The sequence below is a fragment of the Dipteris shenzhenensis genome, chromosome 1, assembly GCF_047967505.1.
Source record: "Dipteris shenzhenensis isolate YYH24624 ecotype China chromosome 1, Dip_SZ_1.0, whole genome shotgun sequence".
NCBI lineage: Eukaryota > Viridiplantae > Streptophyta > Polypodiopsida > Gleicheniales > Dipteridaceae > Dipteris > Dipteris shenzhenensis.
The window spans coordinates 65,497,567-65,513,771 of record NC_141596.1 but is presented as its reverse complement, the minus strand read 5'-3'; the positions used below and the strand labels follow the sequence as shown (position 1 = coordinate 65,513,771).

At 42.5% G+C, this 16,205-nt stretch overlaps 1 protein-coding gene across 2 annotated transcripts; it reads left to right on the top strand.

The window, feature by feature from the left end:
- Positions 1-2,797: 2,797 nt before the first annotated feature.
- Positions 2,798-4,319, top strand: LOC147906223 (zinc finger AN1 and C2H2 domain-containing stress-associated protein 13-like). Of its 2 annotated transcripts, XM_087383651.1 has the most exons (3): positions 2,798-3,007; positions 3,453-3,599; positions 3,723-4,319. In XM_087383651.1, the coding sequence occupies exons 1-3, from the start codon at positions 2,909-2,911 to the stop codon at positions 4,275-4,277; spliced, it is 801 nt and encodes a 266-aa protein (XP_087239777.1). In that variant the 5' UTR covers positions 2,798-2,908; the 3' UTR covers positions 4,278-4,319. The 2 variants fall into 2 exon arrangements, with proteins under 2 accessions (XP_087239777.1, XP_087239767.1); XM_087383641.1 differs by having other exon boundaries at positions 2,802-3,007; positions 3,453-4,319.
- Positions 4,320-16,205: the final 11,886 nt, after the last annotated feature.

The following is a 16,205-nucleotide window of genomic DNA, read 5'->3' as shown; positions in this document are numbered from 1 at the left end:
TCACAGAAAAACGTTGAAGTAGAGACAATGAGTTAGAAATCCAACAAAGTGATGCCAAATTCAAGAGTAAAGGTGTTTTTGAACTCCCAAAGTGCAATGGACACCAAATACAGGAAATGGTTGCCTCTACAAGTCATTCCGGACTCTCAGTAGTCGAAAGGAACAAGGGAATCATCAAAAAACGTCCTTTTAGCTCCAAAACCATTCAGAGAACTTTCTAAAGTTAAAATTCTGCACAACACGATGCAGGTAAAGTCACCCAATGGAGCTTCTCCTTCCTCCCATAGAGCTGTAGAAGTAGACTTCACACTTTAGGCTCACACTTGGGCTTAGTTAGAAGACCTGCGCTCTGATACCAGTTGAGAGGTATCAACAACGGAAGAAGGTGAGAGAGAGGGAGAACCAAAGAGAGAGCCACACAAGTTTTGGTATATGCAAAACACCCTAATCTTTTATGTCATCCATATATATATGTGTTTAAGTATTGTACATAATTGGGGTAAGGTACAATGGCCTTTAACCCCCACATAGTTACGATTAAGAGTTTAGATTGTACCATCAAAGTTTGTTGAGGTCAAACTGCGAATGTGAAGAGCGACTTGAATTGGGCATTTGACCAGAAAGAGGTGAAGGATAGGGATGATGGGAAGGCTCTTCTTATGTATAGGGATCATGAAGTTGCTCATTATTATTCGGAGGGTTGGCCACCATCAATCCCATTATTATTCGAAGGGTTGGCCACCATCAATCCCACATTGAATCCTTAATCAATATTCTAATATGCATCGATAACCCTCATATCACAAAAAATCTCTCTATGAGAAATCTCTAAAGTAGCGTAGATTATATTAACTCTGGAAGCCACCTTTCTGGCTAAGGCTCTACTAGTAGATGAGGGCAAATTTTTACGAAGAGGAGACCTTTATGTGAACAATTATGTCTTGCAAAGCTCATTGAGATTTCCAAAAAGAACAATTGTGAGTAAAATTCGAGAATCTTGTTTTTTTCTTCTTACTACTACTTGAGATTTTCTCCTCTTCTTCACCAAGGTTTGTGGGTAAGTGTGAAGGACTTGATCCCATGAATTGAGCTTGCCTTTCAGCTGCCCTACTTGCTTACCTGCTTGAAGAAGAAGAAAACCCACTCTTGTGCTTTGTCACACTAATTACTATATCTCCATTCGAGGAGCTCAAGAACAAGTGACATATGATGCATTGCGTTAATGGAGGTCTTTTGAAGATTAGCTATTTCATGTGGAAGAGGTCTGGTCGGAAAACTTCCTCCACACCAGGGCCCCAATTTACAATATGGTGGTGTACATAGGAGACACCCCAATCCATGTCATGTTTATGATGGAAAGAATTGATCTAAACAACGAATTCATCATCCATATCATGGACAAGAAATGCACCAAATCAACACTACTCAGACCAGCGAAGCAAAGGAATTGGCAAAAGGTCCATTGGACCCTGAAAGGATTGTGTAGGTGGAGGCAACTTTGGACATGTATCTAGAGTACTAGCAGCCCATGCATTGTGCTACCCCAATTCATGGCACACATTCATGAGGGCCACTTGGTAATGGATGAGGGAGATAATATGCTCCTTCAACTCACACCTTTTCTCGTTGCATTGGCAAAATCAAGAGGCTTTAGAGAAGCAATTGATGCATATAATGAGGAGGACGACGATAACTATCAGTGTAATCATGTGTGTCATATCCGCTAGTAAGAGCCATGGACCCCTTCTTATATGTGAATTCTGTGTCTACACATTCTCATGCTTTCTCCTTGCCTCCTTAAACGGTCTAAATTCTTGGAAACTCAAGATGTTGCATCCTGAAGTTTTGGAGGTGTTGGTAGTTTGAATTTGCTCGTATTCGAAGATGTTAAACCTACTTTAGTACATTGGGAAGGATTTTAGTGTAAATCCCATGCCGACATAGAAAGAACATGTGCAAATTTATGTTTGATTAAGGTATTCTAATATGCCTTTTTTTGTTTTGAATGTATTTTTCCATGTTTGCAGAAAGTTAAAGAGATCTACATGACCATTGACAATATTGATTTCTCGAGTTTTAATACGGATATGGCTATTGACATTCAGGTAATATGTCAATATCTTATCCATTTGCGAGACTTATCCTCGATGCTAATATTCTCCATGCTCTCAATCTCGATGCCCAAGGAAGGCTCGTTCCCTCAGATTATAATTCTTTGGGGAAGGAAGCATTAATTATATTATGTATTATCATATAAATATTCTTAACTGTTCGTTCATTTCAAATTGCTTGTTTTTAATCTAAATTCTTACAACATTCGTCTCAAGTTGGATGCATGATCGAAGGATGACAACACTTCTATTTTAGTCCACGTCACAATATTATATAAACTGCAACAAGGATGAATTATGAGCTCTTGTGAGCATATTCATGTATTTGCTGGCCTTCAGTTTCCAAAAGGCACAAATCTCTAGACATCGCCAATTCAAAATCACCACCCCTGACATTTGTAGGGAGGATCGAGTCCTCATGGACCCCGTGTCGTGTCTCATGTCCATATTTTTACTCATTCTTTTTTTTCCTTTTAAAATTTTCGGTAGGATCCAAGCTCAATTTCAAGTTAATAGTTACGACGGAAAGGCTAGCAACTGCAACTCTTGAGATGCTGACGCGTGTGAAGACGCCTTAGCGCGCGCACCTCTGGTCATTGGTGGGCAGGCATTGGTGTGTAAACACAATTACAAAGTCAATGATTGGGCATAGGCCAAATAGAAGTCATAGTTACTATATATAAATGAGCAGGCCTCCTGTTGAAGATCCCCCTTCCGTTGTCCTCTTCTCCTTGTTCTTTCATAGCTCCTTCCGCTGCTGCTCCAGCTTCTCAGACAGCTTGGATGCAGAGCCAAACATGGGTACTCCTGAGTTTCCCGACCTGGGTCAACACTGCTCCGTCCAGGACTGCAACCTCCTTGACTTCCTCCCCTTCAAATGTGATGCTTGCCACCAGGTATGTCCGGGGATCACTTTGCACCCTAACGGATTCCAGGATTTGTTTTTCTTTGCTAATTAGCCTTCTTGATCACCTATGTCAATGGGTATTTGTAAATATAAAAACATGCCCGAGGCTTTTTTATGTGTGCGCCTTACCTTTTCACCGAACCCAGTATGATATTATTTTCTGGTAGAGTTTGACAATGCCTCTCTCTTTCTTCAATGTTAGTTTTTAGCCTTTTAAAGGATGTCACTTGGGATTCCACTTTAGTTTCCTCGTACTTTCCAAGTATCTTTGGCATTCGAGCTAAAAGGTTGACGCAGCACTCTAATCTTCCTTGGCGAGCTCCAGATCAGAACTGTATCAATTTGTGTGGGGAAGATCTCTGTAAAATGTTATGTTTTGACCCCTAGGACTGTTAGACATTTTTTATCCATTCTTACCGCTCTCTGTCTTGCAGGTTTTCTGTCTTGAGCATCGCTTGTATAGTAAGCACCATTGTTCAAAGGCAATGGACAAAGATGTTACTGTTCTAGTTTGCCCCATTTGCGCCAAGGCAGTTCGCTTAGTGCCAAACGAAGATCCCAATCTTACATGGGAGGAACATGTGAGAATGAATTGTGATCCAAGCAATTATGCACGAGTACATAAAAAACCTCGATGTCCTGTACGTGGTTGCAGAGAAAGTCTTACTTTCTCTAATAAAATGGTGTGCAAAGACTGTAAGCAGGAGGTCTGTTTGAAGCACCGATTTGGTCCAGATCATGATTGCAAGGGGCAGGCGAAAACAGGGAAAAGAGGACCTTCTTTTGCAGATCGTTTTGTACAATCTTTTAGAGAAAGAGCTTCCATTGTACCTGGACAAGGTTCGACTTCGTCAGTAGATGCTGTCCGAACAGGGTTGCAATCAGCAGCCTCAACCATTCGATCTTCTGCAGAGGCTGGTGTAAGTAAATTTAATACTCTTACCACTAGCATGCTAAATGCAGTGGGAGGGATGACCAATAAAGGCCAATCAGAGAAACCTGGACAGGGATCCAAAGCAATTAGACCACCCATATCCAAATCCATAGAGGTGTGTCCTCAGTGTGGGGCACAATTTTCCATGGTATCACTTTTGATTCAACACGTTGAAAGTGCTCATAGCTCAGCCAAGAGTGGTATCAATCAGCAAATTGTTGATTTATGTCCAAAGTGTGGGAGGGGTTTTCAAGATCCTATCTCCTTGGTTGATCACGTTGAAAGAGACCATGGTGGCACATCAATGGATCATTTGGAGCAATGACTTTTAACCTTTACATGGTTGAATATCTCAACTCTTTGTCCTGCTGGGGATATTGATACCCCTGTCAGGCATGAAGCATGTGGGTGAGTGGGGAAACCTAGAAAAAAAGGAAAAGGTTTGACGTATGGGCATTCCAATTCATTTATTATTTAAAGGAAATTTTAAACTTAAATGACACTCTGGTCTTTTAAAGTATCTGATAAAATGCTATGGATAACCCCTCAGCATTTTGAGTTCTTGTTTTTTTATTGGATTTGTGCCGTATTATTCATTTACATGAGTAATCGAAAATGTGTATTAACAACTTGCTAAGGATTGACCTGGTTATACGTGTTCATGCATGGGGGCGATCTCTCTTAAGAATCTGAGCTTTAAGTCGTCATTTGGACATATTTATACATAGGAAGCACAATAATATTGATTATTTTCCTACAAGTGCTGTTCAAGGATGAACAAGAAGGGGAAAGAGAAGAATAGTTCTGCACACTATGCTAAAATTATACTTCCTGGGTGGCAAGGGGGGGATGCTATACCGCTTAGGGAGATGGGTTCGTAGGATTTGAAGGTTCAGTTTGCCCCATTGGCCTGCTGAAGAGCCTTTGGCAAAGCTTGATAATCTTGTGTGTGCATATGTCTATGGATGAACGATGCTGGCAGATGAGAATCTGATTAGCATCGTTATTAAACAAGTATTTGTTTCCCATGCTCATGAACAGTGACTTCTCTTGTATGCAACTTATCTCAAAAGCATGCAGACTACGCTTGATTCTAGACACTTGTGCATGTTTGTATAGCGGGATTGCAGAATCCAGAATGAACTGAATCGAACAATCAAAGCTTATTAGTGTATCAAAGTGACATTAGCTTTCACCCCAACACTGGCCACATTTGGAGACTTTGGTTGGTTGTGAAATGCTGAAGTTAAAAGGTTTTGTCCAAAGTTCCATTGAAGGGCAAGCTGCTCCCTCCAAACTGACTGAAGTGAAGACCTTGCTGCATAGCTATTGTCTGAACTGAGGAAAGAAGGGTCAATCTCTCACATGCGAGCCCCCAAACTAGGAGGACAAAGAGGCTCGACCCCTGGCAAATCCTAGCTAAGAGTTTGGGGCTGCCAATTGGGAAGCACATGGACTGCCACGTAGTAGATCAAGCTGCCACATGGGCAGATCTACATGCACGGGTGCCTGCCATATGTGCAGCTCCATAGGCGGCCATGGGGAGGGAGACCTGTTACAGATCTGGCTGCCACATAGGCATATCTGCCAGCCTTGTGTGAGCAGAGAAGAACTGCCACCCCACCTGACCCTGGCACTCTTCCATCTATGCAGGCCCTAACCAGTATGTTGACATCCAAGTGTACCCATGTATAATGGATAGCCTTCTCTCTAGGCTCTGGTGTATCTCAGTATATATTACCAGTCTGTGTGTTTGAGGGAGATTTGAGAGTCCTGTGATCAATGGGAACCTTTCATTCCATTTCAGGGACAGCGTTGGTATATGCTGACCTAGTATCTCTGACATGATATTTGGAGCCCAAGGGATCTATGTTAGTTATTTACTACACTTGAAGGAAGAAGGTGCTTTGCAGAAAGAAAGCCGATTCCAATTCAGTCAGGTGTGACTTGTTGAGTTTGGTTACAGTGTGTGGTGTCATTTTAATTTGTTACTCCCAGTTTCTTCAGATCCATGGCTTCATGATTTGAATTGCCAACTTCACCAAGGAGGCAAGTTAGATGGGAGTAATTATATGCTATGTAAGGTGAAGATTGGGAGCCACTTGGTAGATAGATAATTACTGGTATGGAGCTCAAAACAACATTCCACTCCGATTTATCCACCATTGAATTTTTTTTTCCCTTTGTGCGTCTTGGATCTTCATAGGAAAGAGGTGATAGGTGATACACTGTAAATCACATTTTAACAAACACGGCTTTATCTCTTTCCATATTAACTCCATCTTTTGTCTTTCTGGTCATTGCACCTACATCTTTGAATGTTGTAGTACCATCTCACAAATAGATGGATCTTCTTATATTATCTACCACTTCTCAAGGTACCACTGCCATTTTGGGACTTTGCATCCATTGAACACTTCTTTAGTGGCTTTACTTTTTTTGTTGGATGTGCTATGACCACCACCACTTGAAGTCACTCTCTTGCCTTTGGCAACATCTATAGTCTACTTTTGAGATTTTAATATTGGCACTTGAAGCCTTTGTCTTGCTTTGCAATATCTATTCCAAAAAAAGCACAATGTCAACCACTAGATCATAACTCAAATGTAAGCCCGACATTATATGTCTAAACACAACATGAATATGTTGGAAAGGTCACCTCCCCATCTGTAAGCCCCATATGAGGAGAGCATGGGGGGGGGTTAACCTAGGATTTGAGAGACTGACACATGAGCAGCAGCATGGCTGCCATGTGGGCAAAAGAAAAGAGAGAGGGAAGGGGCTGCCACATGGGCAGCACCTCACAGCCAAGAAAGAAGAGGTGGCTGCAACATGGACAGCAGCAAGGCTGTCATGTGGGCAGCACTGTTCAAGACATACCTGGAAGAGCTTCAGAGGCTGCCTCAGATGGCAAGACTGTGCAGGATGGATGGCAAGGGCAACAGCCCCTGGGTCTAGGCCTGGCCAGAGGTGCCTCATGGCAGAGAGGGTCTAGGCAGCAGGCGACACATGGCAGGGTATCCCGGACAGATGGCACAGCATGGCGAGGGCTTGTAGGCAGGTACACAGCCTGCAAACAGGGCTGATACATGGCGTGAGATGGCGGGGGAGCCTGCAGGAGCAGCCGTCCTTGTAGAGGACTGGTAGGGCTGGTCAAGAGCTAGTCTACTAGGTCGGATCAAGGGCTGCATGAAGGGGCTGGACCCTGTATATATAGGGGGGCATGTACCCTAGTTTTGTGGGCCAACAGGCCCTTGTTTTGAAGCCCTAGAAGGGGCGCATTTAATGGACCAGAGGGGGCAGGTTGACCGACCAGCAGGGCCAGCACATTAGGCCTATGAAAGGGAGGGGCTTGTGCCCTCATTCATCAACACTTAAAGCAGCTTTTGAGGAGCAGAAAGGAGCAGCACCAGCACCAGCAGTTGGGCCTCATCCTGGAGGTGAACTTGGCTGGAGACATGCAGACTTAGCTCACTCAGAGGGCTGACCACCTAGGCTTGTTTGCAGAGAGCAAGGTGGAAGAGATCTTTGGATGGAAAGTCTACTTACACTCGAGGTGGAGCACGTGGGCTCGATTTTAGAGATAACTAGTAGATAAGAGAAGGACTACCTCGAAGCTTCAAAAGCTTTGTTACGATTGTGACAACAGGAGTGAGGACCAAACCTCTGACTTTTGAGGAGTTGGGCATTCCTGCTACATGAAGAAGCTAGGGAGAAGCTCTATGACAACAACGAAGACGACAAGGCATTGCTGGCGAAGGACAACGCTGGCAAAGGAAGGGCAAGCCTAATGGTGGCAAGTGCAAGAAAGACGACTTTGATGACGAGGACACTTCCAAGAGGAAGCAAAAGAAGAAGTACTTCTATTGTGACACGCCAGGACATTTTGCGAAGGACTACAGAAAGAAGGCGGCAGATCAGAAAAACAGAAGGAAGCAGTCCTGCTCAAATTGAGAGGGTGATACAAAGGCCAAAGCAAATGTGGTAATCGAAGAGTTGTTCCTGGTGACATCTCCATGTGTTACTGAGATCAGATATGTTGACCTAGAAAATACAGTGATGATGTCTGACATTGAGATGTGGGTCGACAAGGAATCAAAGACCTTTGTGAAGGTGATTGACAGCATGCAGTGCTTGGTGTCTTCTAGGTGCGTGGCTGTTGACACTGACACTAGGGCCGAGTCCATGAAGTGTCCTAGGGTCTCATGCTCAGATGGATGCTGTACTTTAGAAGCGGAGAGTACAGGATTACACAGGCTATTGGTATGTGCCTTGATGAGGTGCACGGTCTGCTTTTTGAGCAAGCACACAGGTAGTGCGACGATCTATTATGTACTTGATGTTCTTCATTTGAGCCTTTATAGCATGCTGTGGAGAGACTCTGCTCTTCATTTGTCTCAGGTAATGCGAGATTGGAATGAATTGGCCTTCTTCGAAGGCAAAAGGGGAAGTGTGGGTGTTTCTTCTTCAAATCTCGGACACATATTTCTGGAAGGTGATGGACAAGGTGTACTGAAGCCAGAAGAGTACCTGCTTGAGAGCTCAGTGAGAGTTCATGGTCCAAGTTATCTGGAAATATTCATTTGTTGCAGACCTTGCCAAAGGAAGAACGGGTTGAAACAGACCCTCAGATCATGGTGCCTGGAAAACTCCAGGTTGTTCACTCATTATGAAGGGAACAATTGGAAGATTGTGACGGATGGATTGGTCGAGCTCGAAGGCAAAAACTTGACTTGAAGGTTGTGGTGCCAGGAGGTGCTACTAGAGATGCACCTGTGTACTAAGATGGTGTGCGGAAGTGTAACCAAACCTGGTGGAGCAGGATCCACTGGATGAAAAGCCAAGAAAGATTTCAACATCGAAGTGTTCAAGAGGACTATGACCAGGGAGTTACTGGAGCATCGTCTTCAACGTGTTGGCAATGTGTCGGTGAGAGGGGGTGTTGGAAAGGTCAACTCCCCATTTGTAAGCCCCCATATGAGGAGAGCATGGGGGGGGTGAGCCAAGGGTTTGAGATACTGACACATGAGTAGCAACATGGCTGCCATGTGGGCGAAAGAAAAGAGAAAGGGAGGGGGCTATCACATGGGCAGCACCTCACAACGAAGAGAGAATAGATGGCTGCCAAATGGACAGCAACAAGGCTGTCATGTGGGCAACACTATTCAAGAAATATCTGGAAGACCTTCAAAGATTGCCTCGAATGGCAAGACTATGTAGGATGGATGGTGAGGGCAACAACCCCTTGGTTTGGGCCTGGCCAGAGGCACAGGGTATCCCGGACATATGACACAGCATGACGAGGGCTTTTAGGCAGGCGCACGGTCTGCAAACAAGGCTGATACATGGTGTGAGATGGTGGTGGAGCCTGCAGGAGCAACCGGCCTTGTTGAGGACTACTGGTAGGGTTGGTCAAGAGCTAGTCTACCAGGTCGGATCAAGGGTTACAAGAAGGGGTGGACCCTGTATATATAGGGGGGGCCTGGCCAGAGGCACCACATGGCAGAGAGGCTCTAGGCAGCATACGACATATGGTAGGGTATCCCGGACATATGACACAGCATGACGAGGGCTTTTAGGCAGGCGCACGGTCTGCAAACAAGGCTGATACATGGTGTGAGATGGTGGTGGAGCCTGCAGGAGCAACCGACCTTGTTGAGGATTGGTAGGGTTGGTCAAGAGCTAGTCTACCAGGTCGGATCAAGGGTTACAAGAAGGGGTGGACCCTGTATATATAGGGGGGGCATGTGCCCTAGTTTTGTGAGCCAACAGGTCCTTGTTTTGAAGCCCCACAAGGGGCGCATTTAATGGGTCAGAGGGGGCAGATTGACCGAGGAGCAGGTCTGTTGGGTCAGTTGGTTGGCCAGCCCTCTAGGCCTATAAAAGGAAGGTCCTTGTGCCCTCATTTAGGTGCGTTCAAAGTTCTGGTCTACTGAAGGTTGAGTTTGTTCAACTTTGCTGTGTGGTTTAGCAGTAGAGATGTCGACCTCTTCAGCCTCTTCAGCCCCTGCTCCCCCTCCTTCTCCCCTAGATTTCTTTCTTTCACCATCCCAAACTTTGGAGAGTCTGGGAAACTGGATGGGTCAGATTACCTGACATAGAAGGTGAGGGTCCGGAGTCATTTAGTGGCTTGGAAGCTGTGGAAATTAACAACGAAATCCGATGTGAAGCCGGAGGACATAGTGGACAAACATGGGAATATACTCATGGCAGTAGACGGAGAGGAGTTGAAAGCTTGGGAAGACAGAGATGCCCATGCCCTGGCATTGATCATAGGGACTACAGCGGACTCCGTGCTTCCTCACATCCAGATGGCCGAGACTTCAGTAGAGACGTGGGTCACTCTGAAGGATCAGTAGGTGACAAACAACACATCAGTAGGCGAGAAGAGGTGGCTGCCACATGGACAACAGCAAGGCTGTCATGTGGGCAGCACTATTCAAGACATATCTGAAAATGGGTGGCTTACTTGACTCTTTGTAATGACTACTATGACTACTCAACAAAGAAGTGCCCTCACCATATAGTACTATTGGCACAACATTAGGTGTGACTAACAAGTGTGTCAGTCCAGGTAGGAATAAAGAAGCCCTTTAAATAATTAAGAAGACGCTGCATTAAACTCCCCATATAGATTTCATAGCTCTTTTGATGGCGTTTTGGCGGCCTCTCATAAAGAACCCATCACTAATCTATTTTTTTTCAAATATTTGAATGGTTACCACAAAAGATTAACACGATGAGTTTTATAAAAAGCAGACGAGATGAAGAACCAACCCTCATGAAATGGCTACGTGCAACCATACTGCTGAAGAAGAACCCTAAAAGAAGCGACCACCATTTGCACAGTGATTTAGAAGAACAATATGCACTACTACAGAAAAGAGCTTGTAAATGCTGAGCGAAAGGAAAACATGAGATGAGCAGGCTCCCAGCATATCAACTTATGGTGCGATGGATAGATTTACCCAAAATGCCCATTGAGAAATTTGAGCCCACCATTTTCTAATCTGACAATGCTATTGAGGTTTGTGGGTGATGAGAACAATGGATTGTATGGATACATTTCGACTCAACATTTAACTGTAGAAATGTACAAGGCATTGTATGTCTGAGAAAGAATGGAGAAGGTGTAAGAAATGTTGATAAATTCAAACTTGAAAGAGCATCTGCAAAGGGAAATCAAAGAGCATTTAAAGACAAAGAATGAGCTATGAAGAGCAAGAATAAAGAGAACACTTCTTGGAGACAAACAACGAAGCAAGAGAAACATTGCGGAGTTGAAAGCTGGCACTGGAGGATGTAAGCATAGAGTGCAAAAAGCAAGGTAAGAGCACATTTTGTTTAGCCATTGTATTTGTATATGTGTGTCTTTCTTGCAAGCAAATCTATGATATTGCAAAGTGTACTTTTTGTAGGGAAATTTTGAGACCTCAGAAAGAAAACGTTAATCCTAATTTAATTCCTGTCAAAGAAATGAAGGGTTTAGTCTCCATTGTTGTTGCAAAGAACATGATGGAGGAAAAAAAGTTTAAGACGGTAAAATGTGAAGTTCTTAAAGACTTTATACCAAAAAGTAAAGCTGATGTCATGAAAATTCAAGAGGCTCTATGTGAGCGGAGTGAGCAGAAAAGGATATGCTTCAATATTTAAAGTTGTGTCATCAACATTAAAAGATCAATGGATAAAATGTGTGTTGTTACCAACACCAACACAAGTGTGGAAGGAACGAGGTCATCTCAACCAAGAAATTGATAAGCTCATTGGACAGTACTTTCATATCAAAAGTGTGTATGAAAGTGAAAAGGGAAGCACTACATATAATGCTTGGAATAATATTTTTGTAGATCTTGAACAACTGCAAAGACTAATGGTTGAGTTCTATAGTATCACATTTGAATAATGTAAAGGACTTTTGAAGTTTGTTGTGAAGCTAGATGAGTGTGAAATTGTCAAGGAAAAAAAGATAGAGTTTCTATCACTTTGATGAATCGAGCACTTGATCAATCGATCACAAAGTCCAGCTCCAAGTACTTCAGTGTCCAATCGAAAAAGCACGTATGGTGGTTGGGCTCATTTGAGGCATGTAAACTATCACCTTCCAAATTAGTCTTTGCTCAAAATGTTATAAATTTTATCATATATCTTGTAAACCTGTGGTGGGAAGGGCCACCAGAGAAGGCTCTCGATTCCTTATGAGCTTATGCTTTCCATAACCCTCCAAGGTGACGGGATCCTTTACACCACAAGATAGTACCTAGCTAGCAGTATATGTAAAAAAGTAACCATCTCTTGAGCCTTGCTTTCCAGCATAACACCCAAAAATAATTAAAGCGAACACTTCTCTATCAAAATGGTCTTATCTGTTTGCCAGGATATAGGATGACCACCCAAAAATTTTGATAAACACTTGAAAAAATAAGTAAGAGCAACTCCATAGTTGCTAAGAAATTTGCTAAAAGTCAATATCATTGCAACAGATAGGTCTTTAATATAATGAGAAAGGCTTGATAGTTTACCAAGCCCAAGAATTCTTCCAGCTGCCCTCAAAAGGAATGTTTTATCTTCAATGAACAACTGCCATACACAAAACACACTCAGATTAAAAACAGACCATGTACACACGGGCAATTGTAGAATACTTGAAGAGTCACTTGCATTTGCCATGTATGCACACTATGCTAATGGGTCAGTTGAGGACACAAAGGATAGTGATGAGGAAGAGGAAACAGAAGATAAGTCAGATCTACCAGATGCGAAAGAGAAGATTGACCTGAAAGAGAAGGAGCTTGTAGTTGCAGCATTATATCTAGTGGCTCTAAAAAATGAGACACTAAGAGATGCTGTCCTAGAGGATGACATTGACACTGAAAGCTCCAATCTCACTGTGCCCATTCTTCCCTCTTTCCATATTGAGGGAAAAGAGTATGTCCTATTGTATGACATACAGTGCCTCTTCAATTTGAGAGAGGATTATGCAATTGCCCTTATTGCACAATCTTGTAGGGTTGACAAGGAAGTAAAGATTGATGACAATCCTTTGTTAGAGTTGGACAAATTCAATCCTTCGGAAGAATTGTCCATCTATTTTGAGCAAGTCAAAATGTATGAAGATGTGGATGAGACAATCTTCCAGGAAACGCAAGCATGAATGAACCTCATAACAAGCTTGGATATCAGTCAGAGCTCCGAGGGGAAGGAGGAGATGGGTATCTCGTTGTTTAACAATGATGTGCGCTCGAGAAAGATGAGAATATTGAGGTAAAGCACCTACCTTTCTTGAATTTGGAATGTGGCAGTCTTCAAAACTATCAAAGAGCTGACACTTGATCGTGTCATTTCCGGCAATGTCCTTGATATGTATAAAAGTTTTATTGTTGACAACTTTAGATTCTTCAACTGTCAGCTTGTTGCAAGACTCATACACCTCTCCAAGAAAATCCTTGTGCTGTGCCAGAAGAGACTACAAATCCATTTCCTTATTGAACATCTCATGGTATTTGTGATACTGAATTTGACATTCAGTTTTTTGTAAAAACTCGAAGAGCTGTAGTTGGGGTGACTTCTTTTTCTCCTTCTCCTTTTCCTTAGAAAAGTGCCTATCCACCTTTGTCTAAACCCTTCTCATTGGGCTTTCTTCTCTTGATTGCATCATATAAAATTAAATTTGGGTCCTGCACATGTAGCTAAATGAAAGAGAAGCACTCAAAAAGAAATTCTCACTAAGAGATTCTTCCTCCCTTACAGCATATGCTGATAGGTCAATGGTCTCCTGAATGGTCTTACTGCATCACCTGAATGGTTAGGTTCTCCTCTTTGAAAGTTTGCACATAAACACGATATGAAGGTTTTTTAACTAAATACACTGAAATCGTGTTTCAAGCAAATAATTCTGTTTATGTAAATACAACTATGTACCCAAACATTGGATCAATCAAATGCATGGGACTAGGTGTAATAGAAATAGATTTTGCTCATAAACGTGATGCGGGGTGTTCCTGAGCTATATATGCTCAAATCACATTTTCAAGAAAACACCTTGGCCTCAAAGTAACAATCTCCGAGTTCTATATTAAACATCAGGTCGAGACAAATTCAAGTAAATCTTAAAGAAAATGGTCTTAGATCATGCAAAAGATGAAGCAAATGCCTAAGATCTGGTGCGGTGGAATTGGGTTTTTAAGCAAACATATACAAAGGTCTAGATCAAGAAAACACTTGGAAAGGTAGATCAAGACTGTGGTGTATTTAAGTACCTATATTTTTTCTCTCCATGGCTTTTCAACAAGTGTAGGTACGCAAGGACGATGGTGGGAGATAAGCCAAGGCTAAAGTGTTGTCCAGATGAAGATGAGGAAGAAGATGAGGCTACAACGTATGAGAAAATTGATGAAGATCAAAACTGTTGAATGGATGGAGAAAAGTGAAGATAAGAGGAGATGACATACATATCTATGCAAGTCACACTTGTCAGCCACACATGCCAAAAACGGTCTTCAAGGTACTAGTGAGTTAACTTTTAGTGATTGCTTGCACCTATGATTACACCAAGCCACTAGACTTAATCATCCCCCTTGTCATCTCCATCTCGAGTTTCATCTTCCTCCCTACAGTAGGCTTGTGCTATCCAACCTCACCAGCTCTATCACACTGACCCAATACACCTCCAGCTCCATTACCCAAACCCACTATAGCTCTAGCTCAACCCATCAAGCTGACACCCATCAAACTGTCACCCACAACCTCACCAGCTCTATCACACTGACCCACTACAGCTCCAGCTCCATCACCCAGACCCACTACAGCTCTAGCTCAACCCATCAAGCTCATATTATCTACATACTAATAAGGTTAGTATTTTTGGTAAACTGGTCTTTCTCTATGCATTCTATACACTCTTGCACAACAATTTGCTAAAAAACGCGATTTTCCAGTGTTTTCAAGAGTATTGCTCCAAATCACGTTTTTTAGCAAATCATTGCATGTTTTGATCATAAACGCGTTATGGGGTGTTTTGTTGCTAAGAGGGTCTCAAATCGCATTTTCTAAAAAACACTCTTGTCCTCTATGGAACAAGGACTGGGATGTAAGAAAAAGCGAGGTCTAGACAAACACAGATCAAGAAAACACTACTACCCACAAATATAGCAGATTCCAATGTGGGATATATGAATACCTGGATTTTTTCTCTCCATGGCTAGCCCTAGTGACTTGTCTGTGGCTCTTGCATAGGTGCAGGAAGAAGGGGGATGATGGCAGTGATGATGTTGTCTAGATGCAGATAAGGATGTGGTGTTGGAGAAGAAAAGAAAAGAAGATCAAAATTGTTGGAGCGACGGAAAAAAGTGAAGATAAGAGGAGATGGCACAATTATCAATGCAAGTCACATCAGTCCTATCAACCACACATGGAAAATTGTCTTTTAGGTACGTGTGCATTTAAGTGCTAATCATTGCTTGCACATATTTCGAGACCAAACTGTCCACTAAGTAGAGTTACCCTTCTCTTTTCATCTCTACCTCTAGTTTTAGTTGCCTCCAACCTCACCAGCTCACCAACTCCATCACAGAGACCCATTGCAGCTCCAGCTCCAACCTCACCAGCTCCATCACACAGATCCACTACAACTCCAGCTCCATCCTGAACCATCACCTAGATCTATCTGTCATCAAGAGACATAAGCCCAAGTAAGCAATCTGTCACCCATCATTGTTTTTTGCCTATTGTTAAGGTGAAATAGCCATTCTCTAGCTTTCTCTCAAAGACACTATATGACTTGTTTCTATTAAGCACATCTCGTTAACATTCTAGAGTATGCTACATCAAATTTAGGAGGATGCTGCATCAAACTGATTGGTTAGAGTATGCTGATGCAGAGAAATTTGCTCTAAAATGTGATTTCAGTACTTTCTTCATATCTTTGCTCCAAATCGCATTTTTCAGCAAATGTTTGCATGGAGTATTTCTTGTTATGTTTGGATTCATCTTAGCAGTAGAAAACATCTGCATTCTAGAGTTTGATACATCAAAATTAGTAGTATACTACTGGAGTGTGTTGCTAGAGTATGTTGCATATATATTTGCTTTTGCTCAAAAACACGATTTCAATAGTTTGGTTAAATCTTTGCTCCAAATCGCATTTTCAAGCAAACTATTGGGTAGATTATTTCTTTGTTATGTTTGGATTTATGTTTAGGAGAAGACAACAATAGAGTATGGCAAGAACCAAAGCAAGATTATTTCTTTGTTATGT